This window comes from Pseudorasbora parva, chromosome 3 (genome assembly GCF_024679245.1).
Source record: "Pseudorasbora parva isolate DD20220531a chromosome 3, ASM2467924v1, whole genome shotgun sequence".
Taxonomy (NCBI): domain Eukaryota; kingdom Metazoa; phylum Chordata; class Actinopteri; order Cypriniformes; family Gobionidae; genus Pseudorasbora; species Pseudorasbora parva.
This window is the reverse complement of record NC_090174.1, coordinates 40,488,455-40,502,387: the sequence shown is the minus strand read 5'-3', so window position 1 is coordinate 40,502,387 and position 13,933 is coordinate 40,488,455. Positions and strand designations below refer to the sequence as shown.

At 37.3% G+C, this 13,933-nt stretch overlaps 2 protein-coding genes across 4 annotated transcripts in view; both read right to left on the bottom strand.

Moving 5' to 3' along the window:
• Positions 1–96: 96 nt before the first annotated feature.
• On the bottom strand, positions 97–4,867 carry barhl1a (BarH-like homeobox 1a). The gene is made up of 3 exons (XM_067438850.1): positions 3,913–4,867; positions 2,770–2,992; positions 97–1,705 (listed from the first exon to the last, which is right to left on the bottom strand). The coding sequence occupies exons 1-3, from the start codon at positions 4,307–4,309 to the stop codon at positions 1,426–1,428; spliced, it is 900 nt and encodes a 299-aa protein (XP_067294951.1). The 5' UTR covers positions 4,310–4,867; the 3' UTR covers positions 97–1,425.
• A 393-nt stretch (positions 4,868–5,260) lies between these two features.
• The window catches only part of cfap77 (cilia and flagella associated protein 77), a 32,707-nt gene continuing 24,034 nt past the window's right edge, over positions 5,261–13,933 (bottom strand). The window contains exons 4-7 of one of the 3 annotated variants that reach the window (XM_067438851.1): positions 13,491–13,719; positions 10,041–10,146; positions 9,846–9,947; positions 5,261–5,503 (exon numbers count right to left, since the gene is read on the bottom strand). In XM_067438851.1, the coding sequence (XP_067294952.1) occupies positions 5,381–5,503; positions 9,846–9,947; positions 10,041–10,146; positions 13,491–13,719 (560 nt within the window). In that variant the 3' untranslated portion in view covers positions 5,261–5,380. The remainder of the gene's footprint in view (positions 5,504–9,845; positions 9,948–10,040; positions 10,147–13,490; positions 13,720–13,933) is intronic. The other 2 variants (XM_067438853.1, XM_067438852.1) reach the window with 2 other exon arrangements.

Sequence of the window (13,933 nt, the reverse complement as noted above, 5' to 3'; positions counted from 1 at the left end):
ACATGAATTGGCAAACATGGCATGCTTTTTGTGTTGTACACGATTGAGAACACCGTATACAAATAGTCTTCGTTAAAAGCTTTTTAGCTCCTTTTCCCTGGCTTGAATTTCGGCTTGGTCAGGTAAATAGGGGTGGATATGTATGGAGGCTTACGCTGACCAGCTGTCCAAGCGTTGAGTCTGTCTCTCCCGGTCACCAGCTGCTGTCTTTTGGCCGAGCCTTCGCTGCGAGCGCTAGAAGAAATTTGACTTGAATATTACGTTTCACGCTCGCTTTATTACTGTAAAAGCTGCTTGTAAAAATTTGATTGGCCTGTAATAATGAAACGCCTGTTATGATTGGTCAATTAAACCCACACAACAAACCACTTACACTCATTTCGGTGTGGCTGATCTGCTCTTTACAAAGCGCCTGTGAAGAGGGCTCACAAAAGGTTTCCATTGGCAGTCATTTGTATGCTTATGTTAATTAAAAACGTAAATATTGATGTAAATACAGATTGTTGGGAGAAAGTGTGCTTGTAGTTACAACATGAGCGCCGGAATCGGGACATTTCCATTGCCTTCACGGGCTGTTGGGATGACCCGTTGCAGCTTTGTTAAGTGTGTATTAAATATGTTTGCTTATTTTTGAAGCCCATTTTATGCGTCATATATCCACAACCAATATACAATAATTGTTTGATCAAGAGGACATCGAAGAATAAATTATTTCCTTTATGTGACAAATTCAGTCTTTTATTTAGAAAAGCATTTTGGCGTCTGTTGAATTGGGGTTGTAAAGTACCCATAACCACAACACTATTTCCACAAAAACGGTTAAAATGTCCAAACAGATATTGGGTTTTTTTGTTTGTTTGTTTTTGTTTGCGCTGATCTGTGCATTTCATTGAGAAAACTTTGTTTGTTTGTAAAACAGCCGCACAACAATACAACCACCATAACAATAATCGGTGACCATTACATTTCAGTATACAATCAATAGTTAATTCGTTTTTATTCTTTTTGTTCGTAAAACGCATTTTTATCACTAGGCAGAGTTTAAAAAACACAAAAAAATAAACACAATTGTTCAGTATTGCCTATGGTTCCACTGAAATTGACTAAAATTATTTTGATGGTGTTTATTTTGGTTTGTTTGCGTCATAATTTTGTGCAAATAAACCACGCAATTTCTTATTAGGGAAAAAGCAACTTCTTATCAGAACACATTCAGGAGGTTCATGGGGTGATTGAACCTCATCAAATAATTTTCTGATAACTTCTTTCTCACGTTAAAGTTTAATAAATAGTTAGCATTCACCTTTTGGTCATAGTCATTTGGAAAGTCTTATTATTGCGCGTTTAGATTTTCAGTTACATGGGTATTGTCCAAGCGCAACCCTGTCGTTCCTGAGGTTGGAGCTGTTGTCAGGTTGGATCAGTTCATCGCGGCGTGTGTCGCGGTATCACTCCAGAGAGAGATGCTGGATCTCCGCCGCCCTGAAGACCGTGAAGGAGGATCCTAGGGACCAGAGGCCGCTGAACCGGCGGTGGAGGCGCGGACGGCCCTCTGTAAAGGTACAACCCTGGTCCCGGGTCCAGGTTAGAGACCAAACTCTGTGGGTAGAAATAGGGTGATGGGAACATTCTCTGTAGAGCCGAGTAATTCCCTGCTTCCGCGAGGAGCTCCAGCCCAACTGCTGTCTGCCGTTTCCACTTCGTTCTGAAACAAATAGTATAGACCTCGTTGATTTACATTATAGTGTTTATATTTTCTTAAAATATTCTCATTAAATAGGTGAAATTCTTGGTTGGAAAAAAATAAATGTTCCCGTAGTTTAACATATAATACAAGATTTTTTTGGGAAAAACAAGTAAGCCCGTTCAAAGTCTGGCGCAACTAACATACAGGAAGCCATTTTGTTGTCATGTGACACTAAACCATAAAACAATGATGACCCCTTTTCTTTGGTCTTTAAGATTTTTCTTTTTCGAGTAAATTGACATTATGAAAACGAGAGTTTTGTTAAAGTCATGTAGCCTAATACAACCCTAAGAAAGATATTTATATATATATATATATATATATATATATATATATATATATATATATATATATATATATATATATATATATATATATATATATATATGGTGCAGTAAATATAGCTACTTAGGCAACTTTAGTAGCCTATAGCAAAGGGTCCCTTCCCCCCTCAAAAAAGTATAAAACAATATTAATTAAACCAACATCGCCCTAATGCGTAACATTTTCTGAATGTGAACATATAAATTGTAAACAAATATTTTGCCGATTAGTGTAAAGTTTTGTTCTTTGAGGATGAATCCGTGTAATATCCTGTTGAACACTCATCCGTCAAATTGTCACTCAGCAAAGAGCCATTTCAGATAAATAATTAATAATTTTGGCAATTGTTTAATTACTACTTGGAAGCTAAATTATTGATACACGATGCATTAATGTATTATTTATGACTAAATGTGTTGGACTCATGGTGTGCGAGGTTGTAAATGCACAACTTTTTTCTGTTGTGGTTTAATGTGACAGCAAACAGCAACAAACTATTATTTTACAGTATAATATTGATATTGATGATATTTAAAACCTTTCGTGATCTTTATTTTAATTCTATTTTAATTTGTATTCAAAACCTTAGGCTATAATGCCTTTTAAAGGGTTTTAGTCCACATAATGACTTCTGTATCAATGACTGTAAAAAAAAAAAATGTATAGGCTATTATGTTTTAGAAGATGTTTGTATTCACCTGCGGTTCTGGTACCATGTTTTGACCTGTGTGTCGGTGAGGTTGAGAGATGCTGCCAGCTCCATCCTGTCCTGAACGCTCAGATACTTCTGACGCTCGAAGCTGCGCTCGAGCTGTGCCAGCTGGTGATCAGTGAACGCAGTGCGGGCTTTGCGAGGCTTCTTCAGCCGGGAGCTGGGGCTGTCTCTGCTGCTGGAGATTTCTCGATCAACTTCGTCTTTCACTGAAAACACCATGCATAAATACACCATAAACATTTGCCATTTTGACTGAAATTACATGAACTAATTTTTATTTTAGGCTACATTCTCGTGTTTGTTTTACTGCCTATTTCCCATTTATTAATTTCTTCACGTTTATTTTAAATGTGGTTTAGATAAACGTTTCAACAGCACAAAACTTTTTTTTGATAATATTAGGTTTATACTGTTGTAATGCTGCATTAAAATAATTTTAAAAATCTTAATCGAGCTGCAATGAGAATTTGAAATTCTCTGAAATGCGGATTGATATCTAGTAGGCTAGACGCTTTGGATGACACATTTTATATCAGATGGCCAAATTCATAGCCAAAATTCTTTATGAAACACCTTTATTGCTAGCCAGTTGTGAGCACACAGATCCTCTCGATTGAACGTGTATGACCTATGAAATTTGGTTTGGTTTTGAAACCAGGTTATCATTTTTGACTAAGTGTCAAAATATGAGATTCGTTCTCATTTAAATTATACCGTACCTTGACAATCAATCGCGTTAAACTGCGTTATAGGAACGAAGAGTAACGAAAACGAAAGTATCATACAAATCTAAATTATTTGATATATTTTTTCTTGACGGGTGTCAGCAATGCTGCATATTTTTTCATATAGGCAAGACTATTTATTTTAGGCTACGATGTTAGAATTTTTTTCAGGCTAATAATTTAGCTACATGACTCAGTATGTTTTGCATGATTTCTTAGAAATGTAAACGTGTATAATCAATTTTACTTTAGGCCTAGAGCAAACCGTAAGAAATAATCTAAAAACATATCAAATGTTAATAAAAACTAAGTTGAACTGTGTTTGTAGGCTATTCAAAATCCTAAATATCTATCTTCAATGTTTCTTTGCGAGATGTGACCAAGCTTAGTGTGTCTCTCACCCCTGTATTCACTGTCCGAGGATGAATTGCTGTGAAGTTTGTCCATGCAGTCTTCCGCGTCTTGTGCTAACTGTCCAGTGCTGGAATAAGGAGCACAGGCTGCCAGAGGTTTGCAGTCCGCTAGTATGTCTCTGATCAAGAACGACGACGTGACTGTTCTCGGCTGCTGGGATATTTGTAAAGGAGAGTCCAGTCCGAGAGCGCGAGCGTGTCTTTGCACCGCGTCTTCCACCGAGGTCCGTCTCGGTGAGGGAGGCGACGAGCAGCCGCTGTCCAGGTCCGACCGCGGGCTCAACTCCGCTGGAGACCTGCATTCCCCCTTGGACATGCACGGACTGGTAGGTCTGTGAGAAAGTATAGACTCGATCCCAAAGCTCGACCCGTTTGATACCTCCATTGCGAGTCAAATAATATCAAATGTGCATTTGTCCTTTCTGACACTGGTTTTGGTGATGCAGCTGAGAAAAAGCAGATTCAAAACGGTAAAATCAGATCATAATTCTGGGGTGGGGGGGAAAGTCTTCTAAACTCCTTATGATATTGTCCCAGAAAAAAAAGGTCCAACCAGATCCTCCTTCTGTTGTTGATCGCAGCTCAGTTCTGTTTTAAATTGTTTTCGTACAGTCCCTCAAAAGCGAATCCGTGAAGTGCACAGGTCAGTTTCAGCACCAAGGACAGGTACACCTACACACCCGCACTCGTTATACAACTATTCATTAGCTTGAAAACTTATCTGAGGCACAACTACAACCATACTAACCCTCTAATCCTCTGACCTAAACCCGATGCTGATGTGTAAAGTTCTAGTCCAGGTCTGCGAGGACTAAACCTGTGTAACAGAGTATAAACACAGGCAGTGATCTCCACGACCTGAAAATGACACCCTCAAGGAAACAGCCAATAACCGGAGGAGGAACACGCTTTTAAAGGTGTCCATTCCGCGTTTGTCCCGAGCGCCACGTCGTTATTGGTTAAAGGGTGGTTTTGGGGGGTGATGATCACGTATGTGTTGTGGGAGGGGGAGAAACGTAGTCAACCCTCCCCCTTTTTTGTCCTAAATAAAACGCAGACACGCAATACGTGACATATAGATCCAGCACAAGATGCTGTATTTTACAATTAGCACTTTGCCACCGTTTTTCTTTCTTTTTTTTCAGCATAACATCTAAACCAGTTTTTTTTTTTTACTTGTACAGACTCAGAGACCCCCACCCGAACTCTCAGAGATCACAGGCCAATATAAAAATATAGATTCATCCATAAAGCTTATTACATCATGCTTATCAGGTCATTCGTTTTATTTGATATTTATTCAAGTAGTCAGAAATGTTCTATGTCTGTGTGTATGTATAGTTTTGACAAAATAAAAAACAAAACAAATTGTGTAATTTTTTTTTTTATTGAGAGATTATTACTTCAAGAAAAGCCTTATAAACTGAGGGGCTGAGATGTAATAATCTTAGCTCTATTAATCCACCGTGTAAGTGCCTTGGCCCAGAATCCCTCTCCGGCTTGCAGACTCTGAGTAGTAGGCACTCATGGCTTTCTTCCGGGCTTCAGGATCTCGAAAGGTGTCCAAAGCTGGTCCCACCTACAGAATACAAAACATAGTATCCAATAAATATGACACTGACATTCAGTGGACTGCTGTCAAGTGTGCGTTTTATTTATCAGGAATTTTATGGTGTGTGTGTTTGTGTGTGTGTGTCTGATTGGATAATTATTGCAGTGATTATGTTTCTAGCATGTTATATGTTTGGCAATAATTCTTCTAACTCTACGTGATGGATTGTGTAGCTTTTCGTTTCTTAAACAACCATGTAGGAAGGCACATCATGTCTTGTTTATAGGAAGACAATGTCAAGATTCAGCAGGCTAAAAATGTGAAAGAATGGTTGGGAGGAAGCATGAAGAATCATTTTCACACATGAATTGGCACATAAGTACAGACCTTAAATGATGTGCTGGAGTAGACTTTGCAGAGTGCTGGACTCTTGCAATGTCAATACAAGATCTTGACCAAAAATGTATTCACATAGATGGAAATAACATCACAATAGTTATTAGGTGCATACATTTTTGGTCGAGATCTTGTATTGACAATGCAAGAGTCCAGCACTCTGTAAAGTCTACTCCAGCACATCCCAAATACATTTGTTTAATTTAAAGGTTTAGTTCACCCAAAAATGAAAATTATGTCATTCATTTCTCCCCTCATGTCATTTCAAGCCCATAAGACTGCCCTTCATCTTTGGAACACAAATGAAGATATTTTTGATTAAATTGGAGCTCTCCATAGACAGCTATTTAATTCATACTTTCAAGTTCCAGAAAGATGGTAAATACATCATTAAAAAAGTCCATGTGACTACAATGGTTCAACCTTAATTTTTAGTGCGCAAAAAAACAACCTGTATTCAACAACTTCTTCTAGCCTATGTCAGACTCTTAGGCCGTGTTTCCACCAAAGCATTTTTTCACACAGCTGGCTGGCGTTTTCAATTGTTTTCAATGAGAGCGCCACATTTTTAGAACGCCAGGAGCGCAACGAGGTGCTGAGCGAGTATTTCACGCTCAAGTGCTGAGCGCTCAGCGTTTTTAACTGATCGCCGAGAGTTGAAGAATGTTCAACTTTGAGTAAAACGCAGCGCTCATCACTGTCACTCTTCACCCAGCTGTCCAATCACAGTGGAGGAGGGGCGGGACAAATACAACACAGACCCACCGCCACATTCTGCGTGTTGTCATCAGATGACAACAAGCAATAATAACGGAACAAAATGATTTAAAACAATATAGCCAGCGCAAATACTTTACATTGGATCTGCAGTTTTAAATAGAATCAATACAGAAACAAGCTACCTGTGAAATTAGTAAGACTTCCACAGATTTTCCATATAATAACAACCAAAGAGTCTCAACTAAAGAAAAGAAAAAACGCTGCCTGCCAAAACGCTCTCAAGCGCTCACAGCGAGGCATTTTCAGCGGAGAGCCTAGTGCTTTCTGCTGGCTAAAAACACTTTGGTGGACACACAGCCTTAAGCTGTTAAAGCAGTATGTAAACTGCAGCGCTTCCTAGTTCTACGGCAGAAGGACTCGTGCACATGAGTCTTGGTGCTCACGTGAATAGCTTCGGCCAATGGTAAGCCGGCTTCCTGGAAGCTTTGCACTGTTCACACTGTGTCAACAGCGTAAGAGTATGACAGGCTAGAAGAAATTGTTGAATATAGTCGTTATTTTTGTTTGGTATTCGCACACAAAAAGTATTCTTGCCTCTTCATAAAATTAAGGTTTAACCACTGTAGTCACATGGACTATTTTAACAATATCTTTAGTAACTTTCTTGACCTTTAAAGTGTGAATTAATTTGCTGTCTATGAAGGGGCCTGAGAGCTCTCAGATATCATCAAAAATATCTACATTTATGTTCTAAAAAAATGAACAACGGTCTTACGGATTTTGAAACGACAGAATTTAAATTTTTAGGTGAACTAACCCTTTAAGGTCTGGACTCATTTGCCTATTTATGTAAATATTTTGCCTATTTAAATCTCAACATATTTCTTTGGCGGGGGAGTTTTATAACATTTTTCATATCATTTTTCATATTATATAATATAGCTAAAGAGCGTCATCTGATCTGATAGATTGTCCAAGAGATTTAGATTGATAGATCCTAGTTTGAGGCCTATTGCAGTTCAACACTGAAAACAAAACAAAAAATATGAATGACAGAGGAAAGTAACATGGATGGCACTATTGGAACATGGAAGACATTCTGTTTTGATACAAAAAAAGTGTAGTCAGAATAGTTGAACATTAAAAAACATAGCCCTGTAAAAGGCAGCTTTGCCCACATTTTACTTCTGTAGCATCTAAGCTGGTACGTAAAAATGTATACTGACAGCTATTAAATAATAGAACTTGATGGCACAGCACATTTATAATGTGAACAATGGCTCCGCATGTAATCCAAGCGGTTTCAAATATGTATTTTATACGTTTAATGTCTTCCAAAGGCAAGTTCATGTTTATGGCATGTTTCTGAACAGCAAAAAACCCACTGAAACTTTTGTGTCACATCATGTTTTAAATATATTTACTTGTTTATATATTTTTCCTTTTTCTAACCTAAAAAATCTGTTGCCTCCCACAAACACTTTTGACACCTCCAAACCTTTTTGAATTAAATAGGAAGAACACACGTCTCAAGAAAGGTGGAATGAAAGAGATGTAAGAGAAGGTGACAATACAAACAAACAAACAACAGGAATGATGAAAATGAGTGTAGAATGAAGAAGAGAGTCAAGGATGCAAATGTCGAACCTGGCGCCATCAGGACAGCTACTTGACAGGCTGTAATGAGCAGAGGTAAATCTTTTATAAGGTTAACGCTCCTCTCTCTCTCCATCAGCTGTCATACAAGAGAGAATTTAGCGCAGGCGTGCAACCAAAATAACACTCTCCCTCCCTCATTAGAGCCGACTGAGGGTGGACGACAGGACAGGCAGCCACGGGGTGTGTGTGCGTGTGTGTGTGTGTTGAGGAGGGGGTTGTAATTTGCAGAGGATATCCAGACAGAAAGAAAAAATAGGATGGAGGAGGAGTGCATGGAAAGAGTTAAAAGGAAAACTAACATTATGGGATATTTGTGTACAATATAAGCATAATATGCATTTTTATGTGTCATGGTTGAACCATGCATATATATATATATATATATATATATATATATATATATATATATATATATATATATATATATATATATACACACATATATATATATATATATATATATATATATATATATATATATATATATATATATATATATATATATATATACACATATATATATATATACACATATATATATATACACACATTTTTATTACAAGAAACACTTTGGACAAAACATAAAGTGTTCCCAGCTGGGTTTTAAAGTATTTAACATAAATACTTTTTTTTTAGTTATTTTTTTAAATATTTATTTGAACTATTTAATCGTGGTCTGGAGCCCTGTGTAAATAAATACTGTGACTAGTGAATTATATGTATTGTGGTGTTTCTGTCAGTGCTTGTAAAGGTGTGTAAGGATGTGTGTAAGGGCTATCATTAGCTCAGCGTGAGTCTGATTCCTTCATAATTGGAAGCATTGGGGATTGTCAATGGAGAATTTTTATGCACCGCTGACAGGTAGAGCTGTCAGGTCGGTAGTGTGCTTGTCAACGCAAAAGACCAATAAAAATAAAGCACTTTTGATTTACTTGGTGCTTTTGCGTTAAGGCCAGCAGAGGAACCAAAACGGAAGGGGTTATGTACATGTGAACAATTGTAAGAGCTTGAGGCAGATATTGTTATTTTAAGAGTATATTTTTCAGAAAGGAATTTCTCTCACACAACACACTCACTCACACACACACACACACACGTCTGGTTCACTATCTTTTTTGGAGACTCGACATAAACATAATGGTTTTAAACTGTACAAACTGTATATTCTATCCCTTACACTAAACCTACCTCTAAACCTACCCATGACACAAAACTTTCTGCATTTTTACATTTTCCAAAAAAATCATTCTGTTTGATTTATAAGCTTGTTTCCTCACGAGGACCACAATACAGGTCTCCACAGTGACACAAGTTACCATGAGTCTGTGTGCATTCAGGCTGAAGTCATGTACACACACATACTCTCTTTCTCTCTTTCATGTATGTATACACACACTACACTTATCATTTATTGAGGATTCAGGATTATCGAGTCAACTAAAACTCTAAATGAAAAAAAAATACAAATAATGCAGATAGTTTTGAAAAGTTGACAATGCCACAAATATGACTATTATGTATTATTTAAAAATAAGTCGACTAATGAATTGAGTTGAAGAATCAGTTTGGGGTTTACGGAGTGTTCAGTTTTCACCTGCTGAAAACGAGGTAGTTTCCATGTGGATGGGGCCTCAGGCAAGGGCCGACTCTTGCGGAGCAGAGATGTCCGCGTGTCCTGTATACGTCCAAGCCTTGCCTGTAAAGAAAGGGGACAGCTTGTCTTGACACTTACAGCCTAATCACTTTTCTCTTTGCAGCAAAGGTTACTTGAATGAGATCCTCCACAGACCTTCTTATGGTGATGGGCCAGTAGGGCTCTGTCCTTGGCCTGCTGCTCTTCCAGCCATCTCTGAGCGTACTTGTACTCCATGAGCTCAGAGATAGGGGTAGATGGTCTGAAATGAAACAAAACAGTTTTCTCAGGTTGCCCACATCTGACTCTGTAGACTTCTGTGGAACTGATGTACACTCGTTTTGGTAATTAAAAGGAAAATATAATTATTAAACAATGTATTTATACATTTATATTTTATAAAGTATAGTTCACCTAAAAATGAATTCTGTCATCATTTACTCACCCTCATGTTGTTCTAAATCTGTATGACTTTCTTCTTTGGAACATAAAAGTAGTGCTGGGGGGAAATTAATCGTGATTGATCGCATTTAAAATAAAATTTTGCCTTTGCATAATATATGTGTGCGTACTGTGTATAATTATTATGCATATATTAATACACACACACATGAATGTATATATTTAAGAAAAATATGCTATATTTATATACAGGATCAATTATATATAGAGTATATACATGCAAATATTTCTTAAATATATACATGCATGTGTGTGTATTTATATATACATAATAATTATACACAGTACACACACATATATTATGTAAACACAAACTTTTATTTTGGATGTGATTAATCATGATTTATTTTTCCCCAGCACTAAAAAGAAGATATTTTGAGAAATGTTTTCAGGGTTTTTTTGTTATTTTTTTATGTCCACAGATTGGAAGTAAATAAACATTCTTTAAATAACTTTTGTGTTCTTCCGGAAAAAAAAGAAAGTCATACAGAGTTGGAACTACATGACAGAATTTTCATTTTTGAGAGGACAATCCCTTTAATAAATAGAGGCAAGGGGGAAAAGCAATATAGTTAAAATGACAGAAAATTACGTATTTATTGCTTTAATCTATTAAGTCTTAAAAAGAAATTTTTTAAGACTTAAAATAACTCTTTCTGTTAACGATTTGCTTTGTGCGCTGCTAAAACATTAAATTGGTCTTGTGTTGGAAACCCATGTAACAAAATAGAATACAATGTACAGTAAGAATATATGAATTATCATCCCACTTGCAGTTGATGCAGATGTCACGTTTATGCAGACGAATGAGTAATCTGCAGACACAGATGTTACATACAGCAGACCTCATATTCAGTGAGACGAATACATAAGGAAAAGTCTTATTTTTTTATTTTTCGGAACCTACTTCAATACAATTCCGTTTGCACAGCATGGGCTTGCTGAAAAGGCGTTTATGAGCCCTACAAAAGTAACGTGTGTGAGTTCAGTTTTAGAATGCTGTTGTCACTCTTGTCAATAAATATACCGGCAGCCCTCAAAAACAGGACTTACAAGCATATTCACGTAAATAAATGAATATGGCCTCTGTTTAAATAATAACATGCAAGCCTGTGGTACATAAGTCTCATAATCTCCAGTAATATGTATACCATGCTGTTATGTCTTTATTTTAAAAAGAAAATGTGGATGCATTTTCTGTCTGGGCCTTGTGATCAATGGCTCAACATCCTAATGAGTTTGCCAAGACAGCCTCCCAATCGAATCATCCTAACACTGGGTGGAGTTGGAATGCTGAGCGCTTTCCTTTCACTGGCATTTGATCCAAGACTGCCAGGTGTAAAGTTGTGAAACATTCATTTTTCTTGAGTAGACATCTCTAGATGTAGTGTTGCTCCAGTATGTTTGCTGTATTTCATGTGTGTGTATGGGGATGGTGACATTTTGTGCAAGGATCCTAGCACACCCTCATTAGGGCTGACCGTGGCATTGGCAAACAGCATTTGATGGATAGAGTGCAGGGCCAAACAAGTCCCTGTGGACCCCTGATCTTACCTCGCATTGCTCCAGACCTCCTTCCTCCAGACTGACTCTTGAAACACACTCACTCAACACTTCTCACACTGGATGTATCAACATCAAGTGTGTGTGTGTGTGTGTGTGTGTGTGTGTGTGTGTGTGTGTGTGTGTGTGTGTGTGTGTGTGTGTGTGTGTGTGTGTGTGTGCGCGTGTGTGTGTGCGTGTGTGAGTGAAAGAGAGAGCCTGGACACAAAGCTGTGTTTTCAGTTAAATAATTCAGCCCCATTTCAACAGTATCAAGGCCCAAGAGAAGGAGAACAAAAAAAAACAGGTGGAAGGCAGAAGGAAGGAGTGAAGGGAGCTTGTGGTGCTGTGGACCAATGTAATAATCCTACCTCTGCTCTTAGCAGAGCACTCGTGTCATACCTCCGTGGGCACAGAGCTCTTTCATTTTCCTTTTTCAGTTTCTTGCAGATATACACATTCCTGTACCTCTTTTACTTTCCTGCTCTTTCCTTTTTGCCTCATCCAGTAAAACAAGACAGCACAAATGACCTTCTAAACTGATTACCTTCAAATGAATCACCTTCAAAACTCACCCATGTCTTATTCCCACAAAAAACTATGTTAGATATGGTCCTGTTCTTACACTTATTAACAGATTTGCTCCCTCAACATATCAGGAAAGTAAGAACGATATGAGAAGTGAGGGGGACCTAATATCAACCTTATCAGAGTTGCTCATGAATATTTATTAAGAGTTCAAATTGACTTGCTGAAAGTGGGTGAGTGGGTGATGGCCATATTAAGATTTATTAAATTTAATGACACTGAGGGGGGGAAATGGCATGGTGTTTACTTTGAAACAATTTTCACTTAGAAATGTTAGTAAATTTCACAAAATAATTACAAAGAAATGCCAAAAGTAACATGAGTCAGCATGAAACTGCATACTAAAGTTGTTATAGTCTTTACTTCCCTATATTCTGAAGTATATCAGAGTGAGGCGGCTTCTCAAACAAGAAAAAATGTAGTGCAGGACTTTTTGAGAATTTTGTCCATCTGGAATTTATTGGATGGTTGTGGTTTGCTATTTCTGTGAGTGAAAGCCTGCCCTCACGCTAGCAAACACGTCATCAGGAAGTTATTTTGATTAAAGATTATGAGTACACATGAATTAATAGTGAAGAATAATAAGGATGTGCATTGATTTATAATGCATACTGCAATATTCCAATAGAAAAATTAAAATAGCCAATTTCATGTTGATATTCTGAAGTAGAAAGACTGAAATTGTATTTTCAAATGTTTTGTTTTATTTACAACGAAAAACATTTTTTTTACAGTGTACAACCAATTGGCAGATGTTATATTTTGTTGCTAAGCAAAACAACATTCTTAAAAAATAATGTTTATTTTCCAAATAATTTCCCAAAAATTATTATTATTAATGTAAGAAATACGATGAATTATTAAATTAAGTTAAAGTGTAGTGGATTGTTTTTTATTACGACTGATGGTTTGCTTTGTTACGATTCTTCTCAGCACAGCTTTGGTTTGAGACTCTTAAGACGAGCACACAATGAATGAGACAGAGACCGTTATGGTGAACACAACTACACTCACCTGTTAGAAATACCAAATGAAGTATCTGGTGGAGCGCAAGGTGGGGCAGACCTACGAAACCCCTCTCTGGTCAATGGTTGGCGCTGAATGTCGTGGGTAGCACGGTACTGCTGCAGCTCTTTAGCAGTAACCAAGCCTGACTTGACCCCTTCTCGATTAAGGGCAATAAAATCCCTCTCAGCTACCCTGTGTCTGGTGGACATAGTGTGAGTGTGCCAGTTGGAGATAGCTAAAAGAGAGAGAAATCACAGGAGGAAAATACTATGAAATCAAGTAAGACTCCAGTGATACAGTTCAGCATACAAAATTCCTTTGAGGAAGGATTGCCCTACAAACTTTTATAATCAGTATTTTTGTCCTGTTTTTTTCTCAATATCAAAACATCTATACATTTAATTGAGAAGCAAAAATGCAGAAGATGCAAAGACTTTTTTTCAAAGGAC

Excerpts from the sequence above, each read along its gene's own strand:
- barhl1a (XM_067438850.1), bottom strand. The coding sequence starts at position 4,309 with ATGGAGGTATCAAACGGGTCGAGCTTTGGGATCGAGTCTATACTTTCT. Across the intron at positions 2,993-3,912 it reads CTCGGACAGTGAATACAGGG|TGAAAGACGAAGTTGATCGA; the intron begins GTGAGAGACACA and ends TGGTGTTTTCAG. Across the intron at positions 1,706-2,769 it reads ACATGGTACCAGAACCGCAG|AACGAAGTGGAAACGGCAGA; the intron begins GTGAATACAAAC and ends TATTTGTTTCAG.